General features: G+C 32.0%; 2 protein-coding genes and 1 non-coding gene across 4 annotated transcripts; 2 read left to right on the top strand and 1 right to left on the bottom strand.

Annotated features, from left to right (window-relative positions):
- Nucleotides 1-952: 952 nt before the first annotated feature.
- On the bottom strand, nucleotides 953-1,025 carry TRNAE-CUC. Its single transcript has one exon. It is a non-coding gene; the product is annotated as a tRNA-Glu (tRNA).
- Nucleotides 1,026-2,930: 1,905 nt separating this feature from the next.
- On the top strand, nucleotides 2,931-7,772 carry LOC107024149 (dynamin-related protein 5A). Of its 2 annotated transcripts, none has more exons than XM_027918164.1 (8): nucleotides 2,931-3,365; nucleotides 3,854-4,045; nucleotides 4,130-4,336; nucleotides 4,899-5,327; nucleotides 5,528-5,755; nucleotides 5,828-6,035; nucleotides 6,382-7,063; nucleotides 7,362-7,772. In XM_027918164.1, the coding sequence occupies exons 1-8, from the start codon at nucleotides 3,009-3,011 to the stop codon at nucleotides 7,546-7,548; spliced, it is 2,490 nt and encodes an 829-aa protein (XP_027773965.1). In that variant the 5' UTR covers nucleotides 2,931-3,008; the 3' UTR covers nucleotides 7,549-7,772. The 2 variants fall into 2 exon arrangements, with proteins under 2 accessions (XP_027773965.1, XP_015080546.1); XM_015225060.2 differs by having other exon boundaries at nucleotides 2,932-3,365; nucleotides 5,828-6,023.
- Nucleotides 7,773-14,906: 7,134 nt separating this feature from the next.
- Nucleotides 14,907-16,053, top strand: LOC107024341 (VQ motif-containing protein 4-like). Its single transcript, XM_015225302.1, has one exon. The coding sequence runs from the start codon at nucleotides 15,188-15,190 to the stop codon at nucleotides 15,881-15,883; it is 696 nt and encodes a 231-aa protein (XP_015080788.1). The 5' UTR covers nucleotides 14,907-15,187; the 3' UTR covers nucleotides 15,884-16,053.
- Nucleotides 16,054-20,187: the final 4,134 nt, after the last annotated feature.

Below are 20,187 nucleotides of genomic sequence, written 5' to 3'. Positions count from 1 at the left end.
GGGAGTATTATTCACATGGTTGACTTCTCTTAGCTCAATTTTATTCACATGCCCTCAGCCACCCTATTTCAATTAGTATAATATTGCACTACATTAACCACTCAAATGAAATTAAATAATATTTTGTACACTAAATTACATTTTATTTTAAAAATAATAAGTTTTTTTCGTCACTATGAAGCAATAAGAGTATTATAAAAATTTTTTTTTGGTAAAATAGATTATCTTATATTAACTTCAGAGAAAATATATATGAAAGTTGAAATTCTCGTTCTAAACTTTGAGCTAGAAGGATGATTAGCATTAGTTATACTTATATTATTGACGTTACAAAAATTTTTAGAGTAAAAAAATTCGTGAACGAATCACAAAAATATCTTTATTTGTGTTGGATGGAGTATTGAATTGGTGTAGCTGTGTAAACTTTTTCTTTTAACTGACTTTCTAGCCTATTTTAATTTTCATTTTTAAATTTATTTATTATATTCCATTTTTCTTTTCTCAAAAAAAAAAATCATTTTGGAAGAGTTCAAAGTAAAACACATACAACAACGACGATGAAATACTCGGTGTATGTAAATCAAAACGATATAATATGTGTAAATTTTGCGAATCTCAATCATTTTGGATAAATTTCCGTCTTAAAGAAAATTCTAAAAAGGAGTTTCAAATTATCAAAGTGTATGCATACTTGTATGTCTTTAGCTAATTGATGATCTTAACCAGAAGTAGATAGTCCATTTTCATTATTAATGTTTCATGATTCTATAGTCCATTTTAAAGTTATGTCCAAAATGTCCGTGGTTATAAACATGTCACATGGAAAGTTAAAGTTAAAGTGTTGTCGAAAAAAGAAAGGATCATTCTTTTTTAAACAGACTAAAAAAGAAATAGGGTCATTCTTTTTTAAACGGATGGAGTATTTATTTTTCTCCAGAAAAAAAAAAAGAAATTCCGTTGCCGGGACTTGAACCCGGGTCTCTCGGGTGAGAGCCGAGTATCCTAACCAACTAGACTACAACGGATTTGTTGTAAAAATTAAACATTTGTTTAATAATTGATAGGGAAAATGCACAAGTACCCCTCAATCCATGCCCGAAATCCCAGAGACACACTTATACTATAAAGATCCTATTACCCCCTGAACTTATTTCATAAGTAATTTTCTACCCTTTTCGTCCTACGTGACACTAGCTTGAAAGAAAAAGTCAACTAGTTCAAGCTAGTGCCACTTAGGACGAAAAGGGGTAGAAAATTATTAATAAAATAAGTTCAGAAGGTAATAGGATTTTAGTATAGTATAAGTGTGTCACTGAGATTTCGGACATAGATTGAGGGATTACTTGTGCATTATCCCTAATTGATATATAAAATGGTGGCTTCCTTGCAAGAGGTGCATGTTTATAGGCGATTAGATAATTGCATTTTTAACAATTTCGTTGATATGTTATCAATTTTTAACATATAGTAATCTATTGATTGATTTGATGTATGTTTAGCAATTACCGATATATATAAAGTTTATTTGGTGCATATTTGAACCAAAGAAAATATGTAGCTAGGTGCTTCTAAAGTACTTAATATATAAAAGAATATATATATGTACGTAAATTTGATATATAGTTCTTAACGAAATGATAATTAAATCGATAAGTAACATAAGTAATCCATATACTCGCACCATTAAGCTATTAACTACAAAATCTCAAACTATTCCTCATCCATTATTCTGATAACCCGCTTTCAATAAATCAATAAGCCTAATTTGCGATTGGGTTACTAGTTAGGAAAATCTATTTAATTACACAAATATTATCACCGTAAATACTAATCCACTCTATAGTTTGAAATAATTACACAATCTCAGTAATTAATAATGTCGTACCAAATTTCCAATCGAATACAACACTCCTTCATATTTCAAGTCAGATATATGTGTCAGAGATACTAAATATGTATATCACTAAATACATTCTGAAATACAAAATACATAGGTAAAGAGGAGAGCGAGAGGTCGGTGTAGATACATACAAATCACATTATATTCATATATATGGGATACCAAATACATTCTGAAATACATTGTGATAGGAGGGAGGTGAGAGATGTGAGTGGTAGAGTTAGTTCATCTCATATATATGTGAATCATACTTGGACACAAAGTATTAGAGAATAAATTACACGTTATTTGATCAGCATGCATTCGAAAAATATATATCTGGCGAAATAAATATGGTATAGAAGGTAATTTCAAAAACTAAAGTAATAACACGTAATTAGGCCATGAACTATGAAATTTGTGTTGTCAACAACTCTATTTCTTATTGAAAAGAAAAGCCAAGAAACAATAGGGAGGAATGGGCTCCAAACATCGTGGTATTTGAGTGGGCCTCAAATATTAGAAGTTTGGGAAATTGTATGTAATGACAAATTAATAATAAAATCAAATTAATTGCTATAATCACCTTTTGATTTAATTGTGTCCCGTAGCAAACTGTTTGTCAGTCACCTCTCTCCCTCAAACTCTCGCTCGCCACTCTCCTCTCTCGCTATATCTCTCGCTCGCTTCCTCTCACTTTTATACAAACATAAGTGTATAAAATTTGTTTCTATTTGTATAAAGCAGAGGAAATTTTATACAATTCTCTGCCTAAGTCTCCCTTTCTCTTTCTCGTTTTATACACTTCGTTTTATACAATTCGCTTCAATTGTATATGTATAGCGAATTATACATTTATATGTTTGCTATGGAGTGCAATTATGCAAATTTTGCTATAACATACAAATATGAATTTTATGTTTGATATATGTGAAAGTTGCCCAAGAAGTTTTAAGTTCATTTTCATTGGGCCCTCTTTTTAGTCTAAAATCAAAAGTTAAAGCCCATTAAACCCAACGGCTCCCCCACGCCCACCCCCACCCCCAAAAATTCGAATTCAAAATTGATGAAAAATCCCCTTTTAGGCTCATAGGCTTCTATTTTCCTCCATTGTTACGCTCCATCAACAATGGCTTCCACCAATAGCTTCCTCAATACACCAACAAAAACTCCAACTAGTACTTCCATTTCCAAAAAGCACCACCACAAGCATCATACGGCGGATTCAAACAGATCGGCTTCTGAATTCAAGGACCGATTTGAGGCTTACAATCGTCTTCAAGCAGCCGCTGTAGCTTTCGGTGAGAAACTTCCGATTCCTGAAATAGTTGCTATTGGTGGACAGTCCGATGGGAAAAGCTCCCTCCTTGAAGCCCTGTTGGGATTCCGGTTCAATGTCCGAGAAGTTGAAATGGGTACCCGACGCCCTCTCATCTTGCAAATGGTACATGACCAATCCGCTTTAGAGCCTCGTTGCCGCTTTCAGGTTTACTTTACACACACTCTTTCTCCTTATCTTTGTTTATATAAGTTGAATGCAAAATGTGTTACCACTCAAATAATCTAAAATATTACATGAAAGTTAGCAAAGCAAACCAGTAAAGACCTTAAATACGTAGACAAAATGATAAGTGTACCATGTATTGACATTAGAGCAAAATGGACATAGAGAATTCACATAGCTGACCGTAATTAACTATGCCTCGATTCCAAACTAGTCGGGATTGGTTATACAAATCCTACATATGTTGAGAAAATTATCATAAGAAAGTCTGTTATTAATGTTGGTTGTCAACTTATTATAACACCCTCTTTGTTCGAGCTTTATGATAAATGGTATATAGATATCAGACCTTGGATTTAGAAATTGAGTATGAGTGTGATGTTGGAGATTATCTAGAGAGAGTTAATTGTTGTGTGCTGAATTTCGAGAAGAGGAATTGCTGGTAATATGGAATATGATTTTTGATGCAGGAAGAGGATTCAGAAGAATATGGAAGTCCACTTGTCTTGGCCTCTGCGATTGCAGATACCATAAAGTCTCGGACTGAGTCACTTTTGAAAAGGACTAGAGCGGCAGTCTCTTCAAAGCCTATTGTCATGAGAGCAGAATATGCTCATTGCCCAAATCTTACCATCATTGATACACCTGGATTTGTACTAAAAGTAAGTTACTCCATCTGGCTTTGACATACAGCTACTCGACTAGAACACATGTTTTTGGAGTGACTGATTATATTCATCTGGCAGGCCAAGAAGGGTGAACCAGAGAGAACACCTGATGAGATTTTATCCATGGTGAAGTCACTAGCCAGTCCGCCTCATCGAATTATTCTGTTCCTTCAGCAGAGCAGTGTGGAATGGTGTTCATCTTTGTGGCTGGACACTATTCGAGAGATTGATCCCAGCTTTAGGAGGACAGTCATTGTTGTCTCCAAATTTGATAACCGGCTTAAGGTATGACCACCAAGTTTCTTGGCTCATGCTTGCACATGTCAAATGTTGTTTTCAATATTGATGATAAGAAACTTTTGCATATGCTCTAATGTTTCTCTCTGTGTTAACTTTAATAGATAAATAACTACATTATGTGATGAGAGCAGAGATTTCTAAAATGCATATGCAAAATCATTGCTTTTTTATGGGATAGAAAATGAAGCTGGGAGAAAGTTATCTCCTAGATTATTGGGGAAGTATGCCTGTACAGTGACTGATCATCAATGATATTTCTTAGATGATAAATTTCACTTGATACATATTTGTCTTCTTTTGAAGCCTTTGTGCACTGGTAAAAGTTGCTTCCATGGTCATGTGTCGCATGTTCAAGCCAAGGAAAATGGAAATAGCTTCTTGAAGAAGCGTAAGATAAGCTGAGGAAATACTTGGTGCACCAGGCTACCTCTTTTTTTCTTTCAAAAACTACATATTTGTCTTCTTCTCTTCCTATTCAATGAATTGTTTTGGATTGGACTTTCCTCTCATTTTTACGAGATCTAATTGTGATATAATCCATGTTCAGGAGTTCACTGAACGCTGGGAAGTAGATCGGTATTTGAGTGCAAGTGGTTATCTTGGGGAGAATACTCACCCCTTTTTTGTCGCCTTGCCTAAGGATCGAGGCACAATTTCCAATGATGAGTTTCGCCGTCAAATATCTCAAGTGGATGCAGAGATGTTACACTATTTGCGTGATAGTGTTAAAGGTGGGTTTGATGAAGAGAAATACAGGTCCTATGTTGGGTTTGGTTGTCTGAGAGATTTTTTGGAGGCTGAGCTCCAGAGAAGATACAAAGAAGCTGCACCAGCAACACTCGCTCTGCTGGAACAGCGATGTGGTGAAGTCACTGCTGATTTAGCTAGAATGGAGTGCAAGATAAATGCAACATCTGATGTTGCCCATCTTCGAAAATCTGCCATGTTGCACGCTGCCGCATTATGCAATCATGTGGTCAGTACTACTTCTAAAATATACATAATATATGTACTCCTAATTAGCATTTTGAGTGATCTGCTTATAGTGTTACTTCCAGGCATCCAGCATATCTGCAATGGTTATGAATTTGTCACTACACTTTGCTGCATCAGCTTAAATGTATCTTCTAGTGATGAAAGTATTTCTGAATTGATTTTTCTTGTTATTTGATGAAGGAGGCACTTATTGATGGTGCTGCAGATCCAGCCCCTGAGCAATGGGGGAAAACAACAGAGGAAGAACGGTTAGAGAGTGGTATTGGGAGTTGGCCTAGTGTTACAGCTGAAATTAAACCTCCAAATGCGACCCTTCGACTTTATGGTGGTGCTGCCTTTGAGAGGGTGATGCATGAATTTCGATGTGCAACATATTCAATCAAATGCCCACCTGTGTCCAGGGAGAAGGTAGTATTTTCCTTGAAAGAAAAAAAACTTTTGTTAGAAATTGTGAATTCAATTTAACAGAGTTGATGACAGGTGGCTAACATTTTGCTTGCTCATACTGGCCGTGGTGGTGGTAGGGGAATTACTGAGGCAGCTGCAGAGATTGCACGAGCTGCAGCTCGATCTTGGCTTGCTCCTCTTCTTGACACAGCTTGTGATCGTTTGGCTTTTGTTTTGGGGAACCTCTTCGATATTTCCATTGAGAAAAATCATGGAAATGACTCCAACAGTAAGAATTCAAGTAGTAGTTTTGTCTTGAGTCTGAGATACATGCTGCTTCATTAGACTATTTACTATATGAGCTGAAATTTTCTTTCACGAAATGGATAAGCTGACCTTTAGGAGGCCTATATTTAGTGAAGGTATCAATAGGCTTTTGTTTTCTTGATTCTGTCATCCTTTTTTTAAGATTGTGTGATGCAGTGATAAATCTTAACTGATAGTTTTGAAAAAAAAAGTTATGCTGTTTACTGAAGCAGAAACAGTTGATGGAGTTCTCTACATAGCATTCTAAAGTTGGAATATCACATGCAGCTCCACAAACTACGGTGGTTTTTTGATGGTTTGGATATCATTTCTCTATGCAGATGGACATAGATCAGTGGATATGGAAGGATACATTGGTTTTCATGCTGCTCTAAGGCAATCCTACAACAATTTTATGAAAGATCTATCCAAAGAGTGCAAACAACTACTCCGACATCATCTTGATTCAGTTACAAGTCCATATTCTCATGTCTGCTACGAGAACAACTTTATTGGGAGTTTTAGCTCTGGTACAAACTCAATTTACCAATTAAATCAAGCCACAGCTAGTCCATTATGTCTTGAGTTATCTGATGGGGGTGCTGCATTGCGCAAAGAAGCAATGAAAGACCAAGAAAACATGCCCCCTGAAAAAAGTGCTCAGGAAACCACACCTGGGAAAGTTACTGAAAGCAGGGATGCCCTACGAGAATGCCAAATGACTGTGCCTGAGACCCCATCTCCTGACCAACCTTCCGATGGAAATTATGGTATCAAAAGAGAACTTGGAAACTGTGTCGAAGTTGGAGCAAGAAAACGCCAACCTAGAATTACAGGCAATGCTAGAAACCATGGCCAAAATGGCGAGAGCCTTTTGTTTGGAAATGGGGACAACATATCAAGACCTGTCTCTACTTATGCAGAGATATGCTCATCAGCTGCCCAGCATTTTGCTCGAATACGTGAAGTTTTGGTAGAGCGCAGCGTGGCATCAACATTGAATTCTGGATTCTTAACTCCATGGTATGCTACTAGTTTTCTCTGATCCTATGAGTTTATTGTAAGAATTCCTATATTATGTGTATATGTATCAACTGTTTATGCATATTAAAATCGAATTAGCATCCAACTCACTAGATAATTTCTCAATCTCTTGCCACAGACGCAAAATTTAAACACAGGAGTGATTAGTATACAACTTATAGTTTAATTTATTACAAGACTGTCATCACACACCTCCTTGTTGCACATTTTAATTTCTATACTTCATTAAGCTTGTCCAGTAACTACAAAACTGACATTATTTCCTATTTGTCAACAGTCGAGAACGTCTTTTTGTAGCACTTGGGCTGAATTTGTTTGCTGTGAATGATGAAAAATTCATGGACATGTTTGTTGCACCTGGAGCTATAGATTCTCTCGAAAATGAACGTCAATCGCTTCAGAAACGACAGAAAATCCTGCATTCTTGCTTGAATGAGTTCAAAAGTGTGGCTAGAGCACTTTGACAGATAACCAGTTTTCACTTATTTGACAAGCTTATTTGGCTTCACATCTGGTGAATCCAACAAATACTCATCTGTAAGTGACTCAGCAATATTTTCATCTACATATCTTGTCAGCATTTCATCCCCCCACCCCCTGTGTGTACCTTAGCTCTAAGGTTCTGTTATACTCATGAGTTTAAGTCCTTTGATGATTTAAGTAATCTGCATAAATGTCATTTCTTCAATATCCTATTTGCATTTTTCTTTTTGATGATCGCACGGACCTTCACCAATTTAACGGGATATCTGATAATTCTATCCATCAAAGTTAGGATAGATGAGAAGAATCACCGAATGTCTTTTTTGTCTATATTAAAAACCACCTAGTGAATGTTTTATTTATCTATGCTGAGTTTTGAACGGTTCTCGACCCCTATTTAACTCTCTATTTGTCTTTATGACACCATATGTTTGGTTCTGATACCATACGAAAGAATTTGAGTGTTCATTCTTTTACAATTAGCCAAAGACCCTTTTACAAATATTTACCCAATCAACGAGCGACAAGTGTATTCTGCTGTGTAATAGTAATTTTACTGCACCTAGTTGGTATGTTGATTTATCTAAATTGATTGAAATGAGGATTATAATATCCTTTCTAGAAAACATCAGCATAACAATAATTAATTATATTGACCTTATCAAAAATTTGTCTCCTTCAAAATATTATTGGTGTTTCCATGAAGTTTACTTTGAAAAATCTAAATTTGTTGAATAATATTATACTTGAAGAAAAATGAAGTACAATTCGAAGTACGAAACTTCCTAAAAATGACAGTAAATTCCTACTTACTATATACTATAAGATGTATTAATAAAATTGACCAGAAAACATAAACAAAATTGTGACAGCTAGATTTTGTCTACTATTCATGAACCTTGCAAGAAAAAAGAAATTATAAAAAATGTACATTTGAAGTGGTCCCTTTTATCCCATCTATTAGTATTGTCCCTTAAATTGAAGACTCTAGATTTAAATATTTGTATAAATTTGCTTAAACTAATATCAACCCTGTCTTCTTTCTCGATTAGAGATTTCGAATTAGTATTACTATTCTTCGAGTGAGGATTAATTTAATATAAATTTAAATTAATCGAAATATAATATAGCTATCAGTGAAAAATATTGAAAAAATAAATCTACTCATAGATAACATATTCAAGTATGGCCTTTAACTTGTTCCTTTTATTTGTTCTAACTCATTCTTTTTGCTATGATTTAATTATTTAAATGAAAAGCGAATTCTAAGAATTTAAATATATATTCTATAGTGTCAATCCAAATATTCATATACAATGAAAGCATGGGCGGATTTACATTTAAGCTAGGGAGTTTGTTCGAACCCCCTCAGTAAAAGATTATACGATATGTATAAGATAAATTTTCTGTATTTATGTGAATACAATTACAAGGAAAACGAGATAGCCCAGCGATAGGTTCCTTTGCAACAACGTGTAACGTCCATGGTTTGAATCTCAGTTCTGTTTTTTACGTTTTTTTTTAATTTTTGTTTTATAAAACATGCTTAAAGTGATTTTAAATCCAAAAGAATTCAAAGATCACACTCATTGAAAAAAAAAATTGTTCACTCATTTACATATTTATACTTTTATTTTTCGAACTACCTGAATAAAAATTCTGGACCCTCCACTGAATGCAACTGAATAATGAACAAGTGCATCCGCCATATCTTAAAACTAAGATATTATTGAGTAATTCTATGCATCAAACTTTAGATAAATAGTTCTTTCCTTTTATTGTTGGGATGTAATTCTATTTCTTTTTTTATGATTTTCTTTCAATTTGTTGATCGTTAAGTGTGCTCAAAAGGGAAAATTAACAAATAATTCGATATTTTGTAATTAATATTGTTGAGTCACCCTATAGTTATTAGGTACTTTTAATTGATAAGAAAATGGAAATATTCTTATTTGACGACAAATAAGGCGATGGACTCTCTCTAAAGTCACTTCGCCAGCTAGTTTGAATAATGATGTATTTACTATTTCAATGACTTTGAATAATAATAACAAATTAAAGTTTCTTCTATAGAAAAATTGAACAATTTTATTAATATAAAAAAAATATAATTAGATACATAAAATATTTTATTTTGTAGGTTTCGGAGAAGGACACAAGCCCACAACTAAGGGATGAGACGTAAACATTTTACTTTAATGTAAGTCGTTAGTTGCTGCTTCAGCAACTCGAACATGTGACCTATAGGTAATACAAAGATAATTTTATCGTTGCTTCACGAGAGAAAAGAGATAAAATCACTTATTATTATTATTATTGAACCTTAATTAAAATGATGGATAAAATTAAATATCCAATTGAGTAAGGGTAGTCAAAACACAGGTATTAGGAAAATAATCATTTTAATTATTTTTTTTATGTACTTGTTTGATTTTGAAGTAAACAGAGATCCAAGGCAATTAGTACGACTTTTTTTTAATAAAATTAATAATAATTATGTACCTTAAACACCACTTTATACAATTAAAATTCATAATTTCAATCTCAAAAGTCACAAAAGATTCTCTTCTCTTACATTTTCTTTCTCCCACTATTCACGTCCTAGGAAGCTCACAAAACAATTTATAAAGAAAAGTATTACTAATTTTTTAAATATAATAATGGAGAACTAATTAAGTTTGATTAAGTAGCTTAAACCAACTAATGACTCCTTCAAAACCAAACATTAAGGGCATCATGACTATATAAGAGAGGAATAGAGAAAAAAAAACTGGTGTCATGTCATGTATTATCTGCTTTGAATTTAGATTTATATGAATTTATTTTTTGGGTTACGTCAAATCGTGCTCCAAAAGCGTCGTAATATATGAACTTTAGCCATGTCCTTTCCTTCTTTAATTTGAACGTGGAGTTTATGTAAAATGTCGAGAGCACTTCATCTTCAAAAAGTTTGTCAGTCCTACTTGATTACTCTCTGTAAAGAGGGTCACTACGCTCTGCTCAGTGTCATCACTAAGGTTTGCCCCACAGTCATACTGAAAAGGAGAACTATCTCTGATACCATATTTATCATGTCCGAAACCCATGGTGCGTGTATTGTTCACTTCCAATGTAGGTACTAGATATTAAACGAATATAAATTATCCTTTGACCAACGTCAGATCAAGCTCCAAAAACATGTATTACGTGAACTTCAATTATATCTTTCGAAAAATTCTTTATTTTCTTATTTTAACTGAAACTTACAATCCTGCTTAATTTGTCCCGACCGATCTGCCAACCTCAGGGTTGTCACATTAGTTGCCCCTTCAAAATAATTCAAGAAAATAACATAAAAGTACTATAAAGTGCTTCTTGTTTACTCATTACTTAGCTGTGAAACCAACCAAGAAAATCAACTTAATTTTGTAATTTAGTTTCTGCAAATGTGACAGTTCTGTATCCAAACAAGACAAGCTACATTGATTCCCTTTAGATTTTCTTCAATAGCAATGATCTAAACTTAGAGTTTCTACTAATAAAATTTCACAAACTTTCATCAAACTTTTCATTCAACGCTCGATAATTAATTCAAAATTTAACTAATTAAAAATTAATATCGATTGATTATCCTTATTTTTATCTTATAAAGTCACAGATAAATTATTTTTAATAAATTCTCGATTTAAATAACACTAATTTTCTATCGTTTGACATAAATGTTCTACTTCTATAACTATTTCAAATCCAATATTATTTTTTTCCCAACCAACAACACCATATATTATTTCTATCTTTTGTCGTTTTTCCCAACAATTTAAATTATATTATCCTAAAACAATTTATTGTGAAAGTAACTGCAAATCTTGCTATGAAATTAAATAGTTCAAAGAGTTACTATTACATTTGATGTCACAAATTTTTATTTATTTTTTAATATACAATAATAAATTCTTGGGTTATCAATTCTAGAACAAACTATATGTCCTGATCGAGCTACTAAATAGCAACATATTTAGTACTTGTTTCGTTATGGATAATTTTTTCTTTTCGAAAATTTTTTTAAACATAAAATTATAATTTTTTTTGGAATTTATGAATTTTTCGAAATTTAAAAAGTTATTTTCATCATTTTCACTTCAAATCGTTCACATAAATTTTAAAACAATTCCAACTGCACTCCTATCCAAATACAACTCTTATTTCCAAATACCACTTTAAACTTGAAACAACTACTACTTTCTCCTCTCCAAAATTTACGACTTTTATGTCAGAACTTCACTTAATTTTTATGTCTGAACGTTACTTAAATAAAAAAAAAGGCGAAAATATGACTCTTTTTCCTTCTTCCTTATAGTTAAGTTTGAACTCGTCCTGACAACAAATATATGCTCCATGAATTTGATTAGTTCATATGATTCATCGATTTTAAAACTTTATAAAAGAGTGATTCAGTCGAAACGTGTGTCGATTTCTAAAGAAGTCAAAAATAGATGAATATTAGTGTTTGGATTGTTGTACAATTTCCTAATTTGAAAGACATACTCTAAAACCTCACATGTGACTTAGTCCTTAAATATCCAACCTACTAAAATGTTTAATTAATTATAATGATTCCTAATCATAATTAATAAGATATGTAACTTAGAGATTAAACCAATGGAAAATTAATTTGGACCCTACTAGGGTTAGCTAGGCCAGCAATTATTAGAGTAGGATTCACTTAATCTTGTCACTATTCTATCCAAACATAAAAAGCACACAAAATAATTATAATTATAATTATAAATATAATTATTATTATAATAATAATAATTACAGCCTACCTACTGTGAAAATATTGTCTAACAATTTAAGTCAAGCCGGCCAAATTAGTAAACATTATTATATTATCAAAGATTATGTATTAAATTAATTAATTTCAAACTTAGTCAGCATCAGAGTTAATACAATTAGACTAAGCACATTGATAAGTTGTTTAACTTTAGTAAATTAACATGTATAGAAGTTTTAAATTTCACTTTCATTAGGGGTTTTGAAACTCCATTTATTCAAAAAAATAATTTTAAAAAATTGATAGTATTGAATAATTAATTAAATGGAGAACTAATTCAAAGAAAGATGTGTTTGCTTTTGAAATTAAGTATTTAATTAGTGATTATTTTATTGAGTGCTCCACTTCTTTTATGCCCCTTAATTATCATTAGTTCCAATTCCAATTGAATGGGAATTTGATTATACACCTTTATCTAAGTGCTTAGAGAATGCTTTAATTTTCCACTACTTTAAATAAATACTCCTTCCGTCCATCTTTACTTGTTCACGATATTAAAAAAGATAGATGTCCAGTTTGAAAAATTACAGATAATTTATCACATAATTCCGAATTTACCTTTATTATTAACTATAATCATTTTCCAAAATAATGAATTTATCATATTTAAAGGATAATATAAAAATATAAATATTTTTTAATTCTTAAGAGACGTATCAAATTAATACTGAGAACATAAAAATAGACGAAGTGAACTCGTAAAATATCTCTCTCATTTTGACCTTACAATATATAGGTTTGATGATTGAGCAATAAATAAACTTCCATTGAAAAAATCAGATCATTCAATTATTGCAATTGCTTTGTGTTTAATGCAATTTATTTTTTTTCCTTCATATTCTAAACATATCATATACGTTAGGTGGAATCATTGCAATCTCTTTATTGAAATTTCGTGTTTAAGTTTTTGAGAATAGTTTTTTTTTTTTGAAAATATCGCCTCTTAAAATGAACCTCACAACACAAAATTTCAAATTTAATCACACTCATTCCCATCATCCCGCACCCTCAAACCATCTAGATTATATTTTTTGTTTATTTACCAAACACCAGAAAATATATTTGAAAATCATTTATTTAATAAGAAAAAACATTTTTCCATCCTACCAAACACACCCTAATTAGTCTATATCAATTTAACTTATTTAATCCAAGTTTAGAACTAATTCATGTTTGGTGAAGGTCATATAAATGAGTTTAATACAAGATTATATATATAAAATAAAGAGAAAAAAAATCAAGTGAGAAAAGAAGTAAAAAATAATTTAAAAAAATGGTAGGGTCAATATAATGAAATTAGATGCCTTCTCAATGATTTGAAGGAAGAAAAACAATAGAATTGTTCAAAAGGCTGAAGTCACGGACGGTGTTTCTCATATTATTCATTTTATTTTTCGATGATCATCGTGTCTCAATTTTTATACATCTCAATTAATTTTCCGAGATGCTTAGTACTTGAAAACTCAATTCTCCAATTTGATTTTTCTTAACGAGAGGTAACAAGTATTATAATATCTCAACCTTTAAAATACTTGAATTTCGTTCTTTGGTTTTGAGACTTACCGAAAAGTTCAAGACAATTGCGAAGGCCTTATTGTTTTTGCTTAGTTAAGATACGTAAAAGTTGATTTTGATACTGCCTTACGAACACAACACTATGTTAATAGTTCAAATGAAAGACGATTATTTTAAGCCTTACAAAGAAATTATCATCTCATTAACTATCGACATGAAGCATATCATAATTACAAAAATCTTATTATATTTGTTTAGTCGAGATACACGTAAACTGATTCGGACATTACGAAAACATATTATGAGAAGAGGAAGTGAGTGTGCAAGTGTGTAGTTGACAGTAGAAAAGAGGTCAGGGCTCTGAAGTCAATGTACAGCTCAATATGCTTTGAAATTGAAATTCCCACTCTTTGGCCACTTTTGATGCTGACCCCCTAAATTCCACCAATACACCTTTTTTTTTCTTATCTAAATTGACTATTTGTAAGTTGTATTTTTCTCAATTACCCAATCAACCATCCCCTTTTCCCTCCTACCCTTACCTCACTCTCTTTTACGAGTTACGAATTCAGAATTTAAACTATATGTTTTATCGTAATTGACCTTACGCTTGCATACACTTAATCCTTTTCAAAGTCCTTACTTAATGAGATTTCACTAAATATATTATTGTTGTTGTAATTCTATTGTGATTTCAAATTAATATATATATTATTAGGTTTTTTTTATACATACAAGATTTGAATAAAAGATATTCGGAATTCTCATGAACCTATAGATTATACTTAAAAACTCGTTATTGATATTAGATACATGTTCAGAGCCTCGAGTAATCCTTTGAAAGGAATAACATTTTACCAAAAGAAAATTTGGACTCGAAGTATTTAGTTCAGAGTGAACAATCATATAACATACTCAGTGGAATTTCAATACGTAGGGTTTGAAGAGGATATATAAAGTGTACCAATACGTTATCACTATTTCGTAAATGTAGGGATCTAAAAATCCTCGTATTTAAGAGTTAGAAGGATTATATATTCATTCCACGACAAACCTCGCACCATAAAAGAGAAAGAGAGGAAGAGTCTCTTTTTTTTTTGTAGTTGAGGAGAGAAAATTAGTGTTAAAAAGAGAAAAAAAAGGAAAGACTTGAAGGCTCAAACAAAAGCAAAATTACTTGTAATCTTTCTTCCCCTTCCCCATTAGCCTTGTTTTTCACTCCAAACAAACTTTGCTTTTTTTTTTTTCTTCTTCTTTCTTCTTCATCTTGTTGTTGATTTGAGATAGTAACAATGGAAATCAATTCAAGAATTCAAGATAGAGAGAACCCATCTTCCATAAACTCACCAAGAAGCAATGGAACAAGTCCTACAAGCAACAGCAATGGATCAGTTATCCAAAATCCAACCCCACCACTGACCCCAAAAACAATTTCTAGATCTGAAACAACTAACCCATACCCAACAACTTTTGTTCAAGCTGATACTTCTTCTTTCAAACAAGTGGTTCAAATGCTAACTGGATCATCTGAAACTACTGGGAAACAAGCATCTGCTTCAGATCCATCTTCTTCTACAAATTCAAATTCAGCAAAAAGTTCAATTCCCCCAATTCGAACAGCACCGAAGAAACCTGGGTTCAAGCTTTACGAGAGGAGAAACAGTTTGAAAAATGGGTTTATGATTAGCCCTTTGATTCCTGGAATTCATCCTCAGAATTCGAGTTTTTCTCCTCGGAACAAACCGGAGATTCTCTCACCGAGTATTCTAGATTTCCCTTCACTTGCTTTAAGCCCTGTTACGCCATTGAATGAAGACCCATTTAATAAATCATCGCCATTAACGAATCTATCTGAAGAAGATAAAGCTATTGCTGAGAAGAAGTTTTATTTGCATCCTTCACCAAGAAGAACACCGAGAGACTCTGAACCACAGCTTTTGCCTCTGTTTCCGGTGAGTTCTCCGAGAGTTTCAGGGTCTTCTTCTTGAAAGTGAATTTTTCAGTGATTTGTGCTGCTGCTGTGAGAAGGAGAAGAATTTCAGCAACAAAAAGGTAGAGATCTTAGTTTCAACTGTATAATTTGATCTCCCTTTTTCATCCATTGTTTCAGAAACAGATTAAAACGAAGAAAACTGAAATAAACAACTTTTGTTCCATATCTCTTTCGTCTTCATTTTCATCCTACTTTTTCGATGATTCCTTTAGTAAAATTACGCAATTTCATAGTGTGAACACAAAACAATAATAACATGTTTAGAGAAATTTCACTAAGTCGGGTTTGGTCAGGTAGAGTGTATGTAGATCTTACCCGTGAGCCCGTGAGGTAGAAATATTATTTTCGAGAAATATAGTCTAAAGAAGTGTACCAAAAACCTATGTGTAGAGTCACCACATTATAAGAGTTTGAGTTTCAACCAATCACGTTTATCGTCATGGACTCGTATTTAACCTAACCACGAGCTCATGAATCGCGGTTAAACTCAATGAGATTCATTAGTGCGTCGTGGTTTAGGCAAATGAAAAAGTTAAAAGCCATAAAAAAAAGACGGATTCAAGAATTAAATTATCGTAATTCCCTTAAAGTTGAAATTCAAACCAAAACAATACTTAGTCATTTGAGCTTATAAGGCTATTTTACAAATTATCTTATTTTCTATTTTACACAATTTTTAGTGTTGCATGAAAAAAGATTCAATCTTTTTGTGGTGTTTTTATGACTTTTATCCAAAAATAATAGAGTAAAGGGTGTTGTCATTTTAAGAATATAGCATAATAACTAGTGTTTGATCATAAAAAATACGAATTTTCAAGTTTAAACTTCAGAGTTTACGACAAAACGAGAACTTAAATATATGCTAGTAATGGTGGAGGTATCAAATTCGTATTCTTTTTGCCAATATATATATATACACAAAGAGTGGGAATAAGTGATGAGTGATTATTACAATTAAAAAAGTGTGTAATGGTAGGATCAAATTCATATTCTGCATTATCTTATGAGCATATATGCACATATACACTTAGAAAAAAGTGTTAATGATTCTATGATTATTAAATATTTTAATGGATTAAGATACTTGGATTCACTAATCAAAGTCATCATGCACCATAAATATGCTTCAAGAATGTAGGATTTTGGGGAGTTAAAGGGTTAAAGAGAATATTTGAAGAAAAAAAAAATATGGGGTGGGGGTGATGAATTCAACTTTATCCACTATAATAATAAAATCACATATTTATCTTATTAAAGTGATCAAATTTTATTCGATTTAGTTTAACACTAAAGTTTAGTGTTATGTACGAGAAAATAGTTTTATTACTTCACTGTTAAAATGAATATTATATCAGAGTTGAAGACTAGCGCACTTGGTGAATTCTTTTCCTTTCACTTACGAGATAGAAAGTTCAAATTTCATTGTGAGCGTAGTTTTTCCTTCTCCTTCCGCTCATACAATAAAAGAGATTTAAAGAAGCTTTGTAACTTAATTTCGAGGTTTGAGAATGAAGAAACTTGTGATAACAACATTCGAATTAATCAAGCTAGTGAATTTTAAATAACGAACATAAGAGTAAAAAGAAAACAGAGAAAGAGATAAAAGCAAAGTCAATGACTTAGTTGTATTCACTTGCCAAAGAAATTGAAATACTATTTGCTTGTGCTTCTTTCAAAAAGAAATAAAAACTAATCAAGATTGTGATAGAGTGATCGATACATATCTATCTATCAATATAAAATCGTTTTTGTTAGAAAACACATCATTCTTTAATATGAAACTTCTCAACATGAATTTAGCTTTAGTCGAATACAGAACACCGAGTCGAAAACTTGTTGATGGGATGAGATTAGACCCCTCAATTTGTGGGGTGTTTAAAGTCTGCAGAGTTATTCCTAAGATGGACTAATCAAATCATGAAGATATTAAAAAGAATCCTTTTTTGCTAAAATGATTGAATGTTTGATTCATATTCAGCCATAAAGTCTCAATTATAAACATAATGGGCCCCACTTTTTCTTAGATATTTTATATTATTATTTCTTTTCATTTTTAATGTTCCAAAAGATTTTCATTTTTTTCACTGTCATTTTCTTGGGATCCTTATACTTTTTCCCACACACTTCAAATCATAGTGTTTCTAGGACTTGTAGCTTTCTAGATCTTAAAATATACTAGGATTAAAAAAGAGTCATATTTGCTCTTTTATTATTGAAAATAAATTATTTTTATCTAGTGTTATATTTTAAAACAAATTATATCTTGTGTTATATTTTTGAATCAAATATATGAAGGTACTCTACTCTCTAATAATGAAATTTAAATTCCTTTTTAAATGCCTAAAACAAGTTGTAAACAGTTGCATGGATATAAATTGTCTTAATATATTTGAGTCATATTAAAAAATAAAAATATGTCGCATAAATTATCAATTTGCACTTCTGAGAACATGTAATAAACCCATACTAAGAGTATATAAACATTTTTTTACACAATATGTCAATTATTAGGTAAATACTTGCAACTCGAAAAATATTACTTGATCACATATCAAAATTTAATTAAAAATGTAAAAAAAATCTTTGCACAGTGTATATATAACTTAAATCATTTCATTTAAAACAAATAAAAATTAAGTAATATTTTTCATTGATAAGTTTCTGTCTGTTGACTTATAACTTACCAGTTGTTGCAGTATGAGAGGGGAAATAATAAGTGGAGCTGATTATGATTGAAAAACTAGAAAAAAAAATGAAAGGATAATAGTTAGAAAAAGACTTTTATTTGTCCAATATTTTGTATACCACACAAGATGTTGCAATTTCTTTTCACCTTTTTTTTGTAAGTTTTTTTTTTTAAAAAAAAAAAACAAAAATAAAAATTTGTCTCTTGTTAATATAATATCATAGGATTCCTTTGCTTTCTTATTCATTCCTTCTCGTCTCGACAGGGATTGCAATCTCGAGAAAGTGAACTTTGATAATAAGTAAATCAGGCAAACTACGATATACAAATTAAAAATAGATCCTTGCTCAAACAGATATAAATCATAAATTCTTCAGAGTGAACTGATATGCTAAACATACAAAACCTATCGAGAAGTCAATCGAGATCTGCTGTTAGTAGAGCAAGAGTAGAAGTGTCGTACCTCAACAAAGTGTTCACTGCTTTTTCGCGAGTTTATATTCCATCTGCTGTAAGATAAGATGGATAGAAAACATGCAAATCACCTCATTATAGTAGAAATGGAACTATGAAAGCACCAATCTCAAAGGAATTGTTTTCATAAGATAAAACTTAATACCATCTCAATTCAACAAGAAAAAGGAGACTGATTGACACAAATTCTAAATCGTAACACACAGAAAGAACATAAGAGCTGCAGTATAAGACTCGATTAGCTCTACTTCTTTTCACTAGAGAAATGATCGATCAACTCACAACGTTCTTTTATTATGTCAAAATACTGCACCATACATGGAAAATGTTTACAGAATGACACGTCTCATAGTTAGATCTCCGAAAATGATCTAACTGTCCAGAACCCGTGCTTATCTGGAGGATGTCCGTTTCTTGGTCTAATAGAGATTTATCACTGAGAAAGCGAGAAATCTCACATTTTGTAAGTTGTTTTCATACAAAATGAACAGGATGTTACCTGCTGTCTGCTGTCGCTTCTTGATAGATCTCTGATGGATAATCTACCTAACGACGCTGTAATTTCAAATGAAAAAAGGACCAAATTATGAAAACCCACTAAAAGGTAGAAATTTACCCCACTGTTGCATCGAAAAATCCAGAGAAATATTTTCAAATGACTCCATGTTTTGTGCAACCAAACAAAAGTCTCTGTGCAATTCTGCTGCCACTTCAGTATATGTACACCTGAGACAAAAAAAAACTAGTTAATCTGACAGGTAGATGGACACCTCCGTTATGATAATGTAGAAGAAGAAACCATTTAAACCATGCAGCACGATGGAGCCTTTCAAGAAGAAATAGAGCTATTATTGATGATAACAATTGTTTTCATTTGCAACAAAATTTGGATACAACTAGTGAACTAGAGATTACTAAAATGAGGAATGCAGTGTACGGAAACAAGGGAAAGATGAAAGAAACCTTGATGCCTAAAGCAGTTCATTTCTGAAGAGCTGCAGGTATATCGTCAAAAACAAGTCTCTCTAACGCATTGCTCTGGAACCCAGTTTGCCAAATACGAGGAGTATTAGAATATGAAGTAAAGCACTGATTGTATGTAACTATCAGATGAAACCATATTATATTTACATCTATTT

Source organism: Solanum pennellii, chromosome 7 (genome assembly GCF_001406875.1).
Source record: "Solanum pennellii chromosome 7, SPENNV200".
Lineage (NCBI taxonomy): Eukaryota > Viridiplantae > Streptophyta > Magnoliopsida > Solanales > Solanaceae > Solanum > Solanum pennellii.
The sequence above is the reverse complement of the archived record's forward strand: the minus strand, read 5'-3'. Positions and strand labels throughout refer to the sequence as shown.

What these genes read in the sequence shown, in the direction of transcription:
- LOC107024149 (XM_027918164.1), top strand. Translation starts at nt 3,009, where the DNA reads ATGGCTTCCACCAATAGCTTCCTCAATACACCAACAAAAACTCCAACT. An exon ending in AATTTGATAACCGGCTTAAG is followed by an intron (nt 4,337 to 4,898) that starts GTATGACCACCA and finishes ATCCATGTTCAG; the next exon opens with GAGTTCACTGAACGCTGGGA. An exon ending in CCGCATTATGCAATCATGTG is followed by an intron (nt 5,328 to 5,527) that starts GTCAGTACTACT and finishes TATTTGATGAAG; the next exon opens with GAGGCACTTATTGATGGTGC.
- LOC107024341 (XM_015225302.1), top strand. Translation starts at nt 15,188, where the DNA reads ATGGAAATCAATTCAAGAATTCAAGATAGAGAGAACCCATCTTCCATA.